We start from the raw sequence: 16,504 nt of genomic DNA on the forward strand, positions 1-16,504 counted from the left end.
AAAGAGTTTTAGCTGTTTTATTCATAAATATGCCCAGCACCTAACTTAGGTGCCCTACCCCACTTGGCCAAGATGTACTACTTTTTCATCTGGAGGCATACTGTCCTGTAGTTTTTTAGTTTTAGTGCCTTCATTTTTCTGAAAGAGTACATGTACGGTTGGTATTATTTCCTTTTAAATGTTGGCTAGAATCTTTGAGGGGATGTTTTTAGTTATACATTCCACTTCTTTAACAGATATGGAGAGATTCAGGTTTTTCTGTTTCTTCTTGTGTCAGTTTTGGTAATTTATGTTTTTTCAAGGACTGTATTCATTTCATCCAACTTGTCAAATTATTGGCATAAGGTTTTTAATGTTTGTATATTATCCTTTTAATTTCTGTAGAGTTTGCAGTGATGTCCTTTCTTTTATTCCTGGTATTGGTAATTTGTATCTTCGCTCATTTTCTCTTGACCAGTCTAACTAGAGCTTTCTCCATTTTATTGATTTTGAGTTTTTTCCCCAAAGAATAAGCACTTGATTATGTTTATTTTCTATTTCATTGGTTTCAGCTCTTTATTAGTCCATTCTTTCTACTTTCTTTGGTTTTAATTTGCTCTCTCTTTTTTTTTTAGCCTCTTTAGAAGCTTATTAGATTATTTATTTTAGACTTTTTTTTAATATAAGCATGTAAAGTTATACATGTCTCTCTAACACTATTTTAATTGCATTTCCAAACACTGACATTTTGTATGTTTATTTCTATTCAGTTGAAAATACTTTGTAATTTTTTTGTGATTTCCATTTAATTCATGAGTTAAATATGATGTTTCTGTTTCTAAATATTGGGAGATTTTCCTGATTTCTATTATTTTTTTTTTTTTTTTTTTTTTTTTTTTTTTTTTTTTTGTGGTACGCGGGCTTCTCATTCTTGTGGCCTCTCCCGTTGCGGAGCACAGGCCAGGCCTCATGGGCCCAGCTGCTCCGCGCGGAGCACAGGCTCCAGACGCACAGGACCAGCCGCCATGGCTCACAGGCCCAGCCGCTCCGCGGCATGTGGGATCTTCCCGGCCCGGGGCACGAACCCGTGTCCCCTGCATCGGCAGGCGGACTCTCAACCACTGCGCCACCAGGGAAGCCCTGATTTCTATTATTTATTTCTAATTTAATTTTGTTGTAGACAGAATATACTCTGTACAATCTTAGCCTTATAAAATTTGTTGAGATTTGTTTTATGACCCATTATGTGGCCTGTTTTGATTAATGTTCTACATGCATTTAGAATATGTGCTCTGTTCTTGTTGAGTAGTGTTCTTTAAATGTCAATTAAATCAAATTGGAAGATAGCATATTGTTCAGATCTTCTGTATCCTAAGTGATTTTCTATTTACTTGCTCTGTCAGCTACTGAGAGAGAGGCATGTTAAAAACCTCCAACAATAATTGTGGATTTGTCTATTAATTTCTTTTCAACTCTGTAAGTTTTTGCTTTGTGTGCTTTGAAGCTGTTAGGTGCATGTATATTTAAAGTTATGTTTTTGATGAATTAGCTCTTTCATCATTATGAAATGTCCTCTTTATTTATGGTGATATTTCTTATTCTGAAGTCTATTTTGATATTAATATAGCCACTAGAGCTTTCTTAAGATTAGTGTATCTTTTTCCATCCTCTAATAATCTTTAATCTATTTATATCTTTATATTTATGGCTCATTTATTGTCGACAATATGTATTTGGGCCTTGCTTTTTATTCATTGTGACAATGTGCCTTTTAATTGGAATGTTTTGACCATTTACTTCTAGTACAGTTAATTAGCAGTATGGTTGAATTTATATCTGCCCATTGCTTTCTGTTTGTTTTTTTCTTCTTTCCTGATTTCTTTGGGATTTGATATTTTAAATATTATCTCCACTATTAGCTTATGAGCTATACCTCTTGTTTTAAGAATTTGGGAAGTTGCTCTAGGGTTTATAGTCTGCATCTTTAAATTTCTCATGATCTACTTTAAAATAATGTAACATTTAACCTAAGGTCCTTACAACAAAATGCTTGCATTTCCTTGTAAAGTCCTTTGTGTTATTATTGTCACACTTTTCATGTCTACACTGTTATAAACTCCACAATACATTGTTAATATTTTTGCTTTAAACAATCAATTTTCCTTTAAAGAAATTTAAAAATGACTAAGTTGTTGGCCAATTCTTTACATTAGCATACTTAAGCAAGTATGCAAAGAACTATCTATTGCATCATAATTGTGCCCCTTCCCATTGAATCTCATAAGAAAATTTTAATATAAGAGATGTTTATTGAGGAAAAGAGACCTGTGAAATGACTGAGAGTTTAACATTTTTTTAAGCATTTGAAATCCAAGGTTTGCTGGGTGTCTGTCCTTTGATTCAACAGCTATTGGAAGCCAACTCTATGTCAGGTATGGTGTTGGGCACTGAGGATTCAGCAGTAGAAAAGATAAAAGTCCCTTAATGGAGCTATAGTAGGGAACACAGGTATGTAATGTACCATGGTATATAGTGATACGTTCTGAGGAGAAAAAGTAAATCATAGAAAGGAGACCTGTAGTGTCAGGCATTTGGAGGAGGTGGGTGTGGAACTATAATTTTAGATAAAGTGGCCAGGGAGGTTTCACTGAGAAGATGACATTTGAGTAAAAACCTGAAGGAGATGCAAGATGAATAAGGTCTAGAGATATGCTGTACAATCTTGAGGTTATAGATTACAATACTGTATTGTGACTTAAAGTGGTCATATTAAAAGAAAAAAAAAACTGAAAAAAAAAAAAAAGACCTGAGAAGGTGTGAGAAGCAAGCAAAGTGGATATTGCATGTCCTGAGGCTCACACTGGACACTTTAAGTGTTAATAAAACTTAACTCTGATAATTAAAAAATAATAAGATGGTGTTAATAAAACTTAATTACTGAAGGTACACAATTATCTTTAATTAAAAAAATTAGACTGAATCCCCAAGGTGCCATTTTGTGTTTTCAGTATCTAGGCTGTAGAGAATGGAAGAGATATTTGAGCAACTTTAGACAAAGACTGTTTTTTCAAAAACGGTAGTTGTGCTGGTATTAAGGCTCCATGCCATGATGAAGCTTCATGAAAGTGATGATTCTGATTGTACTCATAGCTTCCTGGAACCTAGAAAAACCTAAGAAAACATAGCTCTACAGCAAGGTACTTGGCTCACCTGCTTTCCAACAACTATTTGTGATTTGCCAGTTGCCTCTGTAACTTCTTTGAACATAAAAAATAAAACATGCTGAAATGCAAATGCTTTTTTATTCAAAAGAAGTGGCGTACTCCCAAGGTCTCAATCTTGTCCTAACTGATTTGCAAAGTCTGAGTTTAGTGAAACAGCTCTTAAGAACTATTCTGGCCTCTCAAACATAGATGAGAAAGGCTAGGCTGGGCACCAAAATAGGAACGTCGTAATGAACTAATCGTTATAGTATATAATAGTGATCTATTGGCCAAGGTTTAGAATCCATGTCATAGAAAAAAGTAAACATTTTAACATACCACATAACATAGAAGGTGCGGCACAAATGGTATACACATATTTTACTCCTTTAATCAGCATGTACCTTATTATACAGAGCCTTCTAGTACCTGAAAAGGGTACTCTGTTAACCAAGGAGGTGAAAGACCTGTACACTGAAAACTGTAAGACAGTGATGAAAGATATTGAAGAAGAAACCAATAAATGGAAAGGTACTCCATGCTTATGGATTGGAAGAATTAATGTTGTTAAAATGTTCATACCACCCAAAGCACTGTACAGATTCAGTGCATTTGGAATTCAGTGTGTTCAGTTACATTGGAATTCAGTGCAATTCCAATGGCATTTTCCACAGAAATAGAACAGACAATTGTGAAGTTTGTGTGGAACCACAAAAGACCCAAAATAGCCAAAGCAATCTTGAGAAAGAATAAAGCTGCAGGCATTATGCTTCCTGATTTCAAATTATATTACAGAGCTATAGTAATTTAAAAAACAGTATGGCTTTGGCATAAAAACAGACACACAGATCAATGTAATGGAATAAGGGGCTCCAAAATAAACCCACACATATGTATTCAATTAATTTACAACAAAGGAGCGAAGAATATACAATGGGGAAGGGACAGTCTTTTCAATAAATGGTGTTGGGAGAATTAGAGTGCTACGTGCAAAAGAATGAAACTGGACCACTATCGTAGGCTATACACGAAAACTAGCTCAAAATGAGATTAAAGACTTGAACCTAAGACCTGAAACCATAAAACTAGAAGAAAACATAGATGGTAAGCTCCATAATACTGGTCTTCGTAATGATTTTTTTTAATTTAACACTGAAAACAAAGGCAACAAAAGCAAAAATAATCAAATGGGATTACATCAAACTAAAAAACTTTTGTACAGCAAGGGAAACCATCAATCATATGAAAAGGCAAGCTACAGAATGGAGAAATAGTTGCAAATCATATATCTGATAAGGGGTTAATATCTAAAATATATAAAGAACTCATACAACACAAGAGAAAAAAAAAAACAATTTAAAAAAGGACAGAGGAACTGAACATACATTTTTCCACAGAGGACATTAAAGATCACCAACGGGTACATGAAGAAGTGCTCAACATCACTAATCTTTAGGAAAGTACAAATCAGAATCACAATGAGATAATCACACTTGTCAGAATGTCATCAAAAAGACAAGAGATATGGGCTTCCCTGGTGGCGAAGTGGTTGAGAGTCCGCCTGCCGATGCAGGGGACACAGGTTCGTGCCCCAGTCCGGGAGGATCCCGCGTGCCGTGGAGCGGCTGGGCCCGTGAGCCATGGCCGCTGAGCCTGTGCGTCCGGAGTCTGTGCTCCACAACAGGAAAGGCCACGGCAGTGAGAGGCCCGTGTACAGCAAAAAAAAAAAAAAAAAAAAAAAGATAACAAGTGTTGGTGCGGATGTGGAGAAAAGGAAACCCTTGTGCACTGTTGGTGGGAATGTAAATTCGTGTAGTCTCGGGGAAAACAGTACAGAGAGGGAAGGGGAGGGGGAGAGGGAGAGAGAAGAGAGAGAAGGCATAGAGGCGTATTCAGACAGGAAAAGCATATGCCTTGGAGCCAAGGACTTAAAAGAATGCCTGTATGATGGTATGGGAGGGCAGAAAGGGGGCAGAGCATAGTGTAAGATGAAAGGGCAGACTATACAAGGAGCCCATGTAAAATAGTTTTGTCTTTTCCTTTTAAGCATTAGAAAGATACTGAGTTTTAAAGACAACAGTGGTGATATATCTGTGTGTTGGAAAGATGACTGTGGCTGCATTAAAAGGTAGGAATTAGAGGTGTCCAAGAGTGGAAATAGGTACACTCATTAGGAGGCTACAGCTTTAGTGAGAGGTGATGGAAGCTTGGGACCAGTGAGGAAGAGGGAGATAATTAACATAATCCCTAGATTTCTGGAGTCCAGAACTTCAAGAGGATATCTTAGTAAACTGAGCTTTATAGAATTGTAGGGTAGGGTACTCCAGAATTACTCTCTTAAGGACTCATTTTTAAAAATAGAATAGATTGCAATATATAGGAATGAATGATCAGGCATATTTTCATATTAATATACCAGTTAGCATTATAATCTTCACTCCCACCATTATTGTTGCTTTTTAAAATGTATCCATTCAATTTGTCATAAAGAAATTAGGCTCAAGGAATTTATAACTTCAGTAATTTAAAATGCAATATATGTTGCTTTCCTGTATTTTGTCTCAACAACAACTGATTTTGTTTTTTCCCCCTCAGTATTTGATTTTCATCAAGCAGCTGATGGTATCCAGGAACAACAGAGACAAGAACAAGCAGGAAAAAAGTATGTTTTTGTGTGTGTGTGTGTGTATGTGCAGTTTAAGCATATCTAGTCTTTTTTGTTTAAATTCTAGGCCAGAAGTTTAAGAAAAATGACTATTAGGATATCCTTTTTAGATTTCAGAGAAAATCAATAAGACTGTGAAAATAAACTTAAAGGAAATAGCATAAAAATTTCATTCTTTGTGTTGATCTGACCATAAGAACTGTATCTTTCTTTTCTAACTCAGAGCTTGTTTTGATTTATTTTAAAGTTTGGGTACCACAAAAAAGGGCATTGGCCCAGTTTATTCTTCCAAAGCTGCTCGGAGTGGACTCAGGATGTGTGATCTTGTTTCTGACTTTGATGGCTTCTCTGAGAGGTAACTACCTTGTATTTCAAAATGGATAGAGCAAATGGATTTTTAGGATTTTTAAAACCCAATATGCAAATTGATAAAAATCAGTATTCTAGTTGAGTAGTGGTAGTTGGCTTTTTTGTTTCATTTGAAATATTAAAGTTTTTTTATTACATTTGAATTGGTCCTTAATTTGAAATTAACTTCACGAAAACAACATGATGTTGATATCATATCAGTACCTCAAAAAGACAAAGCCAAAATTATATTTAAGGATTGGAGTTTGGAATGTTTTACTGAGAAATAGAGATGCTTCCAGGGGGATGTGGCAGTGCTGTGGTGGGGTCACCACAGCCTAGGGTCCTCGGATTTTCAGGTCCAAAGACTCTGTTGTGTCCTCCCACTGGGAAGGACACAGGTACTGGTGAACTATTGCGTATCAAGCTCACCTTGAAAAATAGAAATGCCCCATTGACCCTTAATCTCTGTAGAAGAATCTCCATGGGAAACCTGATAATCATCCGAAAACTGTATGGTGACTCAGTGATGAGGCGTTAGTTCACATCTAATAACATATGGCATCAAAGATCACTCACTGTATCCATTTTCAGTCAGCAGTTTGTCTGCACTGTTGGGACACCTCCACTGAGAATATTGGAGACAAATTGCTAACGCCTGCCTCTGTCTCTCTTAAAAGCGTCATTTTAGACCGTCCCCTTTTGTCTTTCATGCAGTACAATATAGTTAATTCGATTTAAGTCTTGTGGTTACAGATTTCAGTCATTCCCTCCTCCTCCCACCCCTCACCTTAATTATACTGTTGATATCCCTATCAGTAAAAAATATTTTGAGTGTATCATTTATTTATATGACTGATCTTCTTTATTAGATTCTGTTTCTCAGAGTGTAACTTCAGTTTGGGGATTGTTATTAAGGCCACTTATCTCCGGAAACCATTTGAATCAAATGAAATTATTCAGAATATTTTTAAACAGAGCTGAGGTCTTGATTTATCTGTATTTTTCAGGTTCAAAGTTTTGGCTAACCAGTACAAATCTATATACCCCACCTTGGAAATAGACATTGAAGGTGAATTACAAAAACTCAAGGTAATGCTTTCTGACATTTATAATGTCCTTTTTAAAACTCGTTTGCCAAATTGGCATCTAGATCTTTCATTCATTCAGTCTTTGTATTAGGAACTGAAAATATATGGTTGAGGAACATGTGGTTAATAAGTGCCACACAGATATGTATAAAGTATTATAGGTAAGAAATGGTGAAGTGAATTTGTAATTTTAAGTCTAAAAGCATATAGCCTAAAAGGATGTGGCATGTTTGAGTAACTTTACATGATGTAGCTTAAACAAAATATTGAGTGGGGAGCAGGGAGCAAGAATAAAGTACCTGAAAATAAAGTTAGACAAGTAGGGAGCAAATCATAGGTCTTATGCTGGTCTTATATGCAGTGATAGGGAGTTTAGCTATTGAATAATTTTTGAGCAGAAAAAAAGACTAGCTTTGTATCATATAAAAATCACTCATAGGAATTTGGGGGATAGATCAACAAAGGGACAAGTAAGAGATGATAACTTTTAAAACTAACCAGCCCATTTAGGACTGTTACCCCATATGGTCAATTTCTTTAGCACTGTACTCTTAAGAGACAAGTAAGGTAATTGGCCAAAGATTAGGCCCACAGTTGGTGCCTGAGTTAGTCAGTAGTCAAGTTGCCTATCCTCTCCACCCTTCCATTCTTCCAAAATCTTTGGTGAGTTTCAAGCTGCTTCTCGTGTGTCTGATTGTCGCTCTTAAATAAGTATGACATCAATTCCAGAACTGAATAGGAATTTACATACCTGATATGTCATTTTAGAATTATTGTAGACCTTAGGTCTAGCCACTCACTGAATTTCTAAAAATAATGACCTCCAAGGAACATTATAAATGTTAGGTATTTGGATTTCAGTGTATGGATTGTTGCTTGGAATAGACTGCCGTTTTGTTTTCGTTCTGTCATGCAACAAATATTTTAAATTTATTATCAGCAACTTGGAAATATTTACATGCTAAAGTACGGGTATATCTTTTCAATTCTATTTTATACATGTTCCGAATGAAAGTAAAGTAGGTGAATAATAATGACCAGAATTAGTTAAGAAGATTCTTAATAGGTGATAAACAATATTCCCCCCTTATCCTTGGTTTCACTTTTCATGGTTTCAGTTTCCCATGGTCAACTGCAAAACAACTCATAAGTTTTAAATTTGAGACTTTCTGAGTAGCATGATGAAATCTCTTGCTGTTCTGCTCCATCCTGCCCAAGATGTCAGTCATCCCTTTGTCCAGTGCATCCCACCCATTAGTCACTTAGCAGCCATTTCGCTTATCAGATTGACTGTCATAGTATCACAGTGCTTATATTCAAGTGACCATTATTTTACTTACTAACGGCCCCAAAGCACAAGAGCTGTGATGCTGGCAATTTGGATACACCAAAGAGAAGCCATACAGTGCTTCCTTTAAGTGAAAAGGTGAAAGTTCTCAACTTAATCAGGAAAGAGAAGAAATCATATGCTGAGTTGGTAAAGGTCTACAGTAAGAATGAATCTTCTTCTATCCATGAAATTGTGAAGAAGGAAGAAGGAATTTGTGCTAGTTTTGCTGTTGAACCTCAAACTGCAAAAGTATAACAGTACATAAGTGCTTAGGATGAAAAAGACATTAAATTTGTACAGTAAGATATTTTGAGGGAGAGAGAAGCCATATTTATATAACTTTTATTACAGTATATTGTCATAATTGTTCTATTTTATTATTGGTTATTGTTGTTAATCTCTTACTGTGCCTAATTTATAAATTAAACATTATCATAGGTATGTATGTATAGGAAAAAACACAGTATGTATACAGTTTGGTACTGTCTGCGGTTTCAGGCATCCCCTGGGGGTCTTGGAACATATCCCCCTAGGATAAGGGGGGGACTACTATATGTTGAACCAAGACTTTAAGGAACAAGGGTTGTGATGAATGGTACGGTCATTTCAGGCATTTAAAAAAAAAAAGGACTAAAACAGGAAGAAGCATGAGATTGGGGACTAGAGCCAAGGGGGGAATTATATTTTCATCAATAGGTATAACATATTCAGGTGAGTTCATGAGTGAATCTTGGAATTTCCATACTAGTCTGGCTAAATATTTAAACATGGTTGAAACTAGATTTTATTGTAGTTATACTATAAGCCTTGGGGAAACTCTTGTTTATATTTTCAATTGAATTCCTAAAATTAAGCAGTATTATTAATACTTTAAACGTGTTTTGAGAAAGTTTTATCATGTTTGTGTGTATGTTAGTATTTGATATTATCTGCTAGTAATACTGCTAAGGTATTTTACTGTAATGGAATACAATGGGAAAAGAATAAAAGAATATTAGTAGTCAATTATTGGTACTTGCATGCTTGGCAGTGTCACTTGTGGCCTTCACCACATTTTGAGAAAAACCTTGATGCAGCTTATGGTTATATGGGCTATAAATGCTGCTTTTCTAATACCTACAAAATATAAAAGCATAATGTAATATGTTCAGTTCTTGTTTATTTTCCTGAAAGCTGGTTTATGAAGTATGAGTACTTGGCTATTTGGAAGATTGTCATCATTATTTGCAGTGAGGTTAAAATAGAACCTTTGGGGCTTCCCTGGTGGCGCAGTGGTTGAGAGTCCTCCTGCCGATGCAGGGGACACGGGTTCGTGCCCCGGTCTGGGAAGATCCCACATGCTGCGGAGCAGCTAGGCCCGTGAGCCATGGCCGCTGAGCCTACGCGTCCGGAGCCTGTGCTCCGCAACGGAAGAGGCCACAACAGTGAGAGGCCCGCGTACCCCCCCAAAAAAAAAAAAAAAAAATAGAACCTTTGAATTTCATTGTATCTCTACTTTTCTTGAAATAGTATCTCTTTTCTGGTTCTGGAGAATCAGCATGAGAGACCAAAGCCAATCCAAATGTTGCAGTAGGGTGAGCACCGTAACCAATCCCTTTCAACTTTACATTTGTCAGTTTTCACTGTCAAAGTCAGGTAATTTTTACTCATATTGGTTTCATTGTAAATTTATTAGTATACGTTGAACTTGGTTTTTGTCTTTGTATATAGAGTTATATGGAAAGGATTAAACCAATGGTGAGAGATGGAGTTTATTTCCTATATGAGGCTCTACATGGACCACCAAAGAAAATCTTGGTAGAAGGTGCAAATGCAGCACTACTAGATATTGATTTTGGTAAGTGAGATATGACTTATGGGGAGCTTAACTGAGTCCTAAATTGCTTAAGATATAAATAATTAATGTTAGCATGAAAGGATTTTAAAATAAGGCTTTTTGCTTGTATATTCGGGAATGATGAAAGTTTGTCATCTTATACTAACCCTTTTTTAAAAAAGGGAATATTTTGTGTTAAGTTCTGCAGTTCATTAGAAAAATGAAATCACTGTTTGAGTCAGTGGGTTTGGGTTTTTATAAACTGTGATTTTTTGTTGTTTGGTTTATGGTTCAATTCCAGACCTCATTTCTTTGGAACTGTAAGATGATTAGATGAATCCTTTGAAAGGATCTTTAATTCAGCCTTTTTAAAAAAATCAAAAGCTAATATACATTGTTATTAAACATGCACATTCTAAGATCTATGGAAGTCTGTTTAATTAACTCCCTGGACGTGAGATTCTGAGTGGATTTAAAGCATTTCCTCCATCTTCAAAAAGTTAATGCTATCGTCTTCAAACTGCTGCCTTTCTTGGCCTAATTTGTTGGTCTTTTCATCTAAACATGATCTTTCAGGATAAATCTGATTGTTCTCAGCTCTTACTGGCATTTCATTGGCTTTTGACTCCAAGTAAGCCAATTCAAGTGTATTTCTGTATAGTAGATGTGTATTTTTGATACCATAATATGCCTATCCAATCTGGAAAGAAAGCAGTGTCTAATTAGCATAGTGAATAGTTTAAGTATGAAGACGATCTCGGGGCCAGGGTTTGGGGAGCGGGGGAAGTACACCACTCTTTGCTTACTCTTGTCGTTTCTGGGATTATTCCCTGAAGACAGATAAAAAGGTCAGAAAGTGCTGAATACCACAAAATTCTTAGTGTACTGTTGTCACTCCAGGTTGCTGGTGCACCTTAAATATTTGTATCAGGGGAGTAAAATAAATTTGTTTTAAACTAACAGGAGAGTGTTAAAATATATATAAGTCTGCATAGTAGAATAACACCAGAGTTTTGGCATTAAATAATTTAGCAGTCTATTAGGTGAGTGCCTACCAGACAGAGCTGAGTAATTGCATGTACTCAAGGAGCCTCTCTAGTATAAGCACTACAGCTGTAGCTTAACCACCTATGTTTTTATCTCTCTACAGACAAAAGGAATCAGGAATAAAACACTGAGGCTTTGAAAGGGCGGTTACAGTTATATTCTCAAATACCTAGAATATTCTCAAATGCAGAATTTTTGAAATAATGTCTATCATTTGTGTATATTTTACTATTTGTTTCTATTTTTAGGAACTTACCCTTTTGTAACCTCTTCGAACTGTACAGTTGGAGGTGTTTGTACTGGCTTGGGTATGCCCCCTCAAAATGTTGGAGAAGTGTATGGAGTTGTGAAAGCTTATACAACTAGAGTTGGTATTGGTGCCTTTCCTACAGAGCAAGACAATGTGAGCCTATTTCTCAGTAAATCTAATTTAGAAGTTTTAAAATAAAAAAATCATGCTTTTTTTTCCCTTAATGAATTATTGTCTTCTGTGCGTTTCACTTAATTTGCAAGAGTAATCAGAGCAACATTAAAGAAAATTATATACACCTTTATTGTTAGTGGCAGCAGATTGAAAACAAAAGGGGAGGGATGAGTGGGTGCTTAAAGGTAATTGTAATTGCAAGGCTAAGTGACAGGTGGGTTTATGAAGGGGATTAAGATGGTAGAGGAGAAAGAAGCTAAAAATAACAACTATCTTTCACCAAGAGCTTATTAGGAGTCAAGATTGAGGAAAATGATCTCCAGACATTGTCTAATCATAGCCGACACTTACTTGGTGGTGACTTCGGGCCAGGCACTGTTTAATTGCTGTAAACTTAGAAGCTCTTTGGGTCCTCACAGCAACTCTGGGAGCTGGGTGCTATTACCGTCCCCATTCTACACATGGGGAAGCTGAGGCATGGAGAGCTGAAGTAACTTGCCCAAGGCCACACAGGTAGACAAGGCTGGAATTCAAACCTGACAGAGCAACCTATTAATTGTAATTATGTCAGAATACGTGAGGTAATGAAATGATGGCTTTAATCAGAAAGGTGTAAATTAAGGAACAGATAGATCATAGATGGGAAAATTAGGTTGTAGGGAGTGGCTGTAGCTTAGAACTTTGAGCATTGTTTTCAACCTCAGTTCTCTTCAAAAGGACATTGTGATAGCAACTACTAGGTGAGAGTTTGCCTTATGGTTTTCAGGAAAGTCATCAAACTAAAGTCCTTAGAACAAATTGACCTAACTTATCTATTTTAATAAATACTTACTAACAACTTAGTTTTTAATATGCAGCATTTAATGTAACCTAACATAAATAATGTTCTTGGTTTTAAAATAGTGGTTAAAAAGTGAAGCCAAAAGTGGATCTATCTCAAATAATGCCTCCCTCACATAAAATCTATCATCTCTGTGGAATTCTATCTTCAACTTACTTATTTTCTGAAAGATGTTTATCTCTAAGAAACTTTGACTTGTTATATGATCTTAAGTATAATTCTGCTAGATTTAAAGCATTGCTATTCTAGTCCTAAGGTTTTATTTTCTGTTCCTTAGGAAATTGGAGAATTATTACAAACAAGGGGTAGAGAGTTTGGTGTAACTACTGGAAGGAAAAGACGGTGTGGCTGGTTGGACCTTGTTTTGCTCAAATATGCTCATATGATTAATGGATTTACTGCGTGAGTATTCTTAGAAACATTTATTTCATAAATGACAATTCATGACCACAGGTTAAATTTTGTGGAGTGCACACTAGAGGTAGTGCACTAATAGAAAAATTTTACTCTTTAGACTCTAAATGAAATTGCAGTTCAGGGTAGAAGTGGACCAAGATATAGGGGAAGGGTACATAAGGAGAAGGACCCCAGGTTTTTTTCCTAGACATCCAAGGTTGGGAGAAAAGAATCGTGATACTCTTACATGGGTATAAGTATAGAGGGAAGTAAGACAGGCAGGTAGAAAGGTAGGTAGATAGATAGATGGAGTAACATAGAGTATATATACGGAGGGGAGGCAGTATAACGGTGGTTTGGTGGATGAGCTTGAGAGACGTCTGACTTCTGGATTCAAATCTCAGATCCATGCGTTATGCTGTGTGACTTTGGGCAAGTTGATCTTTCTGTGCCTTTTTCATCACCTTTAAAATCTAGGTAATAGTACTGTCTACTTCAAAAGGGTATTTTGAAAACTAGATGAGAGCATATAGCATGCTGCATGGCACACTAAAAATGCTCCGTAAAAGTTGTTATTAACACGTACACATAAGTAAGTGTAAAAATGTATTCATGTTTGTATTAATTACGCTTAATTTCTAGCAGATAACAGAATAAAGGATAAAAACGTAATCTGTGGGCAAGAATCTCAAACCTAGTGTTTTATCTAATTTCTATAGATTTTCCTGTAAAACTCTGTTTTTCAGTCAGTTTATTGGGAGATTTTGATGTATCCTGAAGAGGTCCTTGATGTGGTTTCCTCACTCTCCTTTGACAATTTCTGACCAGAAGGGTGGAATTGATGGTAAGGAGAGTGAAGAAATGAGGATTGATAGCATATGTGTAAATGTACATATATCTTGTCATCCATGTGGAAGAGTCAGTTTTGCTGTGTCCCACAGCCATAAGATGCATCCTTTACTCCAGGCAGCCCTCTGTGGATATGTGTTGGTTGATCCTGAGAAACTAAGAAAGAGGATGTGGATCTATCAAAGAGTGAAAATCCACTATAATTATTAGAAAAGTAACCCACTAGTAGATCAGTTAAGTCATTGTTTTTATTATGAGGAAAAATTACATCAGTATATTGCCCTGTAGCGTTTTATGTGTGGCGTGCTTTAAAATATAATCCTAACCAGTTTTCAGAGTTGCTTTGGAACTGTTAACTTTGTATGAATTTTCCTTTACTCCCTTATCAAGTTAGTTGTTAGGGCCTTTAAGAATTTGCTATTTTAACGTCACCTTTTCTTCCAAAATTAGGTTGGCACTTACCAAATTGGATATTTTGGACATGTTTACAGAAATCAAAGTTGGAGTTGCATACAAGTTAGATGGTGAAATTATACCTCATTTCCCAGGTACTCTTTTTTTTTAGGCTGTGTATAAAGAGTATTATTAGGTGTATGTATTAGAGCAATTCATAAAGCTCTTCTGTATAATTTATGATATATAGCCACAGACTTGATATGCCCTTTGTGAATAGTGCAAGTACATTCACTTACTAGCATTTGTTTCATAGCTGCTATGCATTTGGGTGCTGGGTCGCAGCAAGCATGTGCTCAAACTTAAAATAGGAAAGAAGAAACATGGTACCACTGAGCCCAGTTATGCTGCTCCGGAATCTTATCGGCCCTGTTTTGAAAGTAACCTCTCTGTAGGCATTCCTCCCTTCCTTGAGAAATGTGAGACAGGAGAAAAGAGCCCTGCTTGTCAGGGTAAGCAGGCTCTTAATACATTAACCCACTATGTCCCTCAAGCCACAGGAATGATTTTTTTCTAACTTCTTTTCTGTGTCTAAAGTGGGTGGATGTAGGGAGATTTCCTACTTGAGGCAATGTGTTTTTTCAGGCGTATCTTTAGTTGTATGATTTCTTCAATTACTCAGGAAGTTCCAAAAATGTGTCCAGCTTCCAGAAATAGAAACTGTTAAATTGTTCAGTCATCCTTTAAGACTAGAAATATGTCAAATGAAAGAATATTGACTAGCTCAATGGAACTTGGTAAGCTGGTAGGTATTGTGACCAATACCTACCTTGGGACTTGAGGAGAGCTGCAAGTTCTTAGAAACATGTTTAAAGTCATTATTTGTTAGCTAACATCTGGACCATCTCCAGTTTGGTTTCCCTTGACTATTCTTTTCCTTGATTGTGGATCACTGTTTCTGTGTCTAATGACTTTGGGTTGAATATTGGACATTGTGTGTAATGTGTTGTAGAGACTTGGATTCTGTTGTGTTACTCTGAAGAGTATTGGTTCTTGTTTCAGGGGACAGCTGAATTACTGGCTGATCATCCTGAACCTTGTATAGCTTGGTTTTATGCTTTGTTAGTATAGTTATGTGGAGAGCCCAAGGTGTTTCCCAAATCTCTCTAACCTAGTGTGATACAGTCTCCAAATTGTCTCCTCTGTGGATCTTGGCAGAGCTTGGTTTTAGGCTTTGTTGGGATGTTGAGGGGGGAGTCTGTGGTAGATTTCAATCTAAAGTATGGTTTTTACTTTTAATGAACAGCCTTTCTGTTGTCTCAGCTGGATGCCAGGAGAGTTAACAAGGTATAAAGAGATCTCTCCAATCTGGCAGTGCTGGAGCTCCAGTGTACCCTGTTCCTCCCCTTTTACCAGCACTGCTTGACCTCTAGAATCTTTGTCCCACTCAACTATGTGACAACTGCTATCTGGTAAGCCTCCCACGGTCCCATTCTTTGCATGTATGGTTGAACTTTAGCCACAGGACTTTCACACAGACTTCTGGGGGAGGTACCCTCTCTGTCTGTATAGCTCCCTCCTGTCTGACGCTTAAGCTTGAGGATTCTAGCTACTTCAGCTTCCCTGAAATCTGATGTCTGCCTTCTCAGGTCAGTGGGACCACCATTCTCTACTGACTCCAGGGTCCTGACTTTCATTGATCAGGAAATTGTCCCTAGACAGAGAGTTGAGTAGTTTCGGGAATTGCTTACGAGTTTTCTTTCTCTCGGAAACCACAGTTTGTGCTGCTTATTGACCACTGCCTGGAAAGAGTTGTCGTATATTTTGTCCAGTTTTACAGTTATTTATGCTGGAAAAGTTAGTCTAGAACCATGTACTCCATCATGGCTGGAAGGAGAAGCCCCACTGAGTCTTTTGATTCCTTCTTCTATCATCTATCACAAACAGTTCTGACCTAGTGTGGTTCATCACTTTCTCTAAGCGTCCAAGAACATTCCTAGCAGTATGTTTTCATCACGTTTGTATCATGGATCATAGGAGAGAACTTCCATATCAATATACTCTCTTACTGAACTTTTTATCCCACCACTCGCAGGACCCCTTGATCCAGTACCTTGAGGAT

The 16,504-nt window shown here is 36.7% G+C and overlaps 1 protein-coding gene across 1 annotated transcript in view; it reads left to right on the forward strand.

Annotated features, from left to right (window-relative positions):
* ADSS2 (adenylosuccinate synthase 2) overlaps positions 1–16,504 on the forward strand; it is a 40,685-nt gene that overhangs the window by 19,721 nt on the left and 4,460 nt on the right. Inside the window, exons 5-11 of the mRNA XM_007463241.1 lie at positions 5,778–5,844; positions 6,095–6,202; positions 7,206–7,287; positions 10,327–10,453; positions 11,728–11,882; positions 13,022–13,146; positions 14,440–14,537. Coding sequence (XP_007463303.1) covers positions 5,778–5,844; positions 6,095–6,202; positions 7,206–7,287; positions 10,327–10,453; positions 11,728–11,882; positions 13,022–13,146; positions 14,440–14,537 — 762 coding nt within the window. The remainder of the gene's footprint in view (positions 1–5,777; positions 5,845–6,094; positions 6,203–7,205; positions 7,288–10,326; positions 10,454–11,727; positions 11,883–13,021; positions 13,147–14,439; positions 14,538–16,504) is intronic.

This window comes from Lipotes vexillifer, unplaced genomic scaffold (assembly GCF_000442215.2).
Source record: "Lipotes vexillifer unplaced genomic scaffold, Lipotes_vexillifer_v1.1 scaffold1326, whole genome shotgun sequence".
Lineage (NCBI taxonomy): Eukaryota > Metazoa > Chordata > Mammalia > Artiodactyla > Lipotidae > Lipotes > Lipotes vexillifer.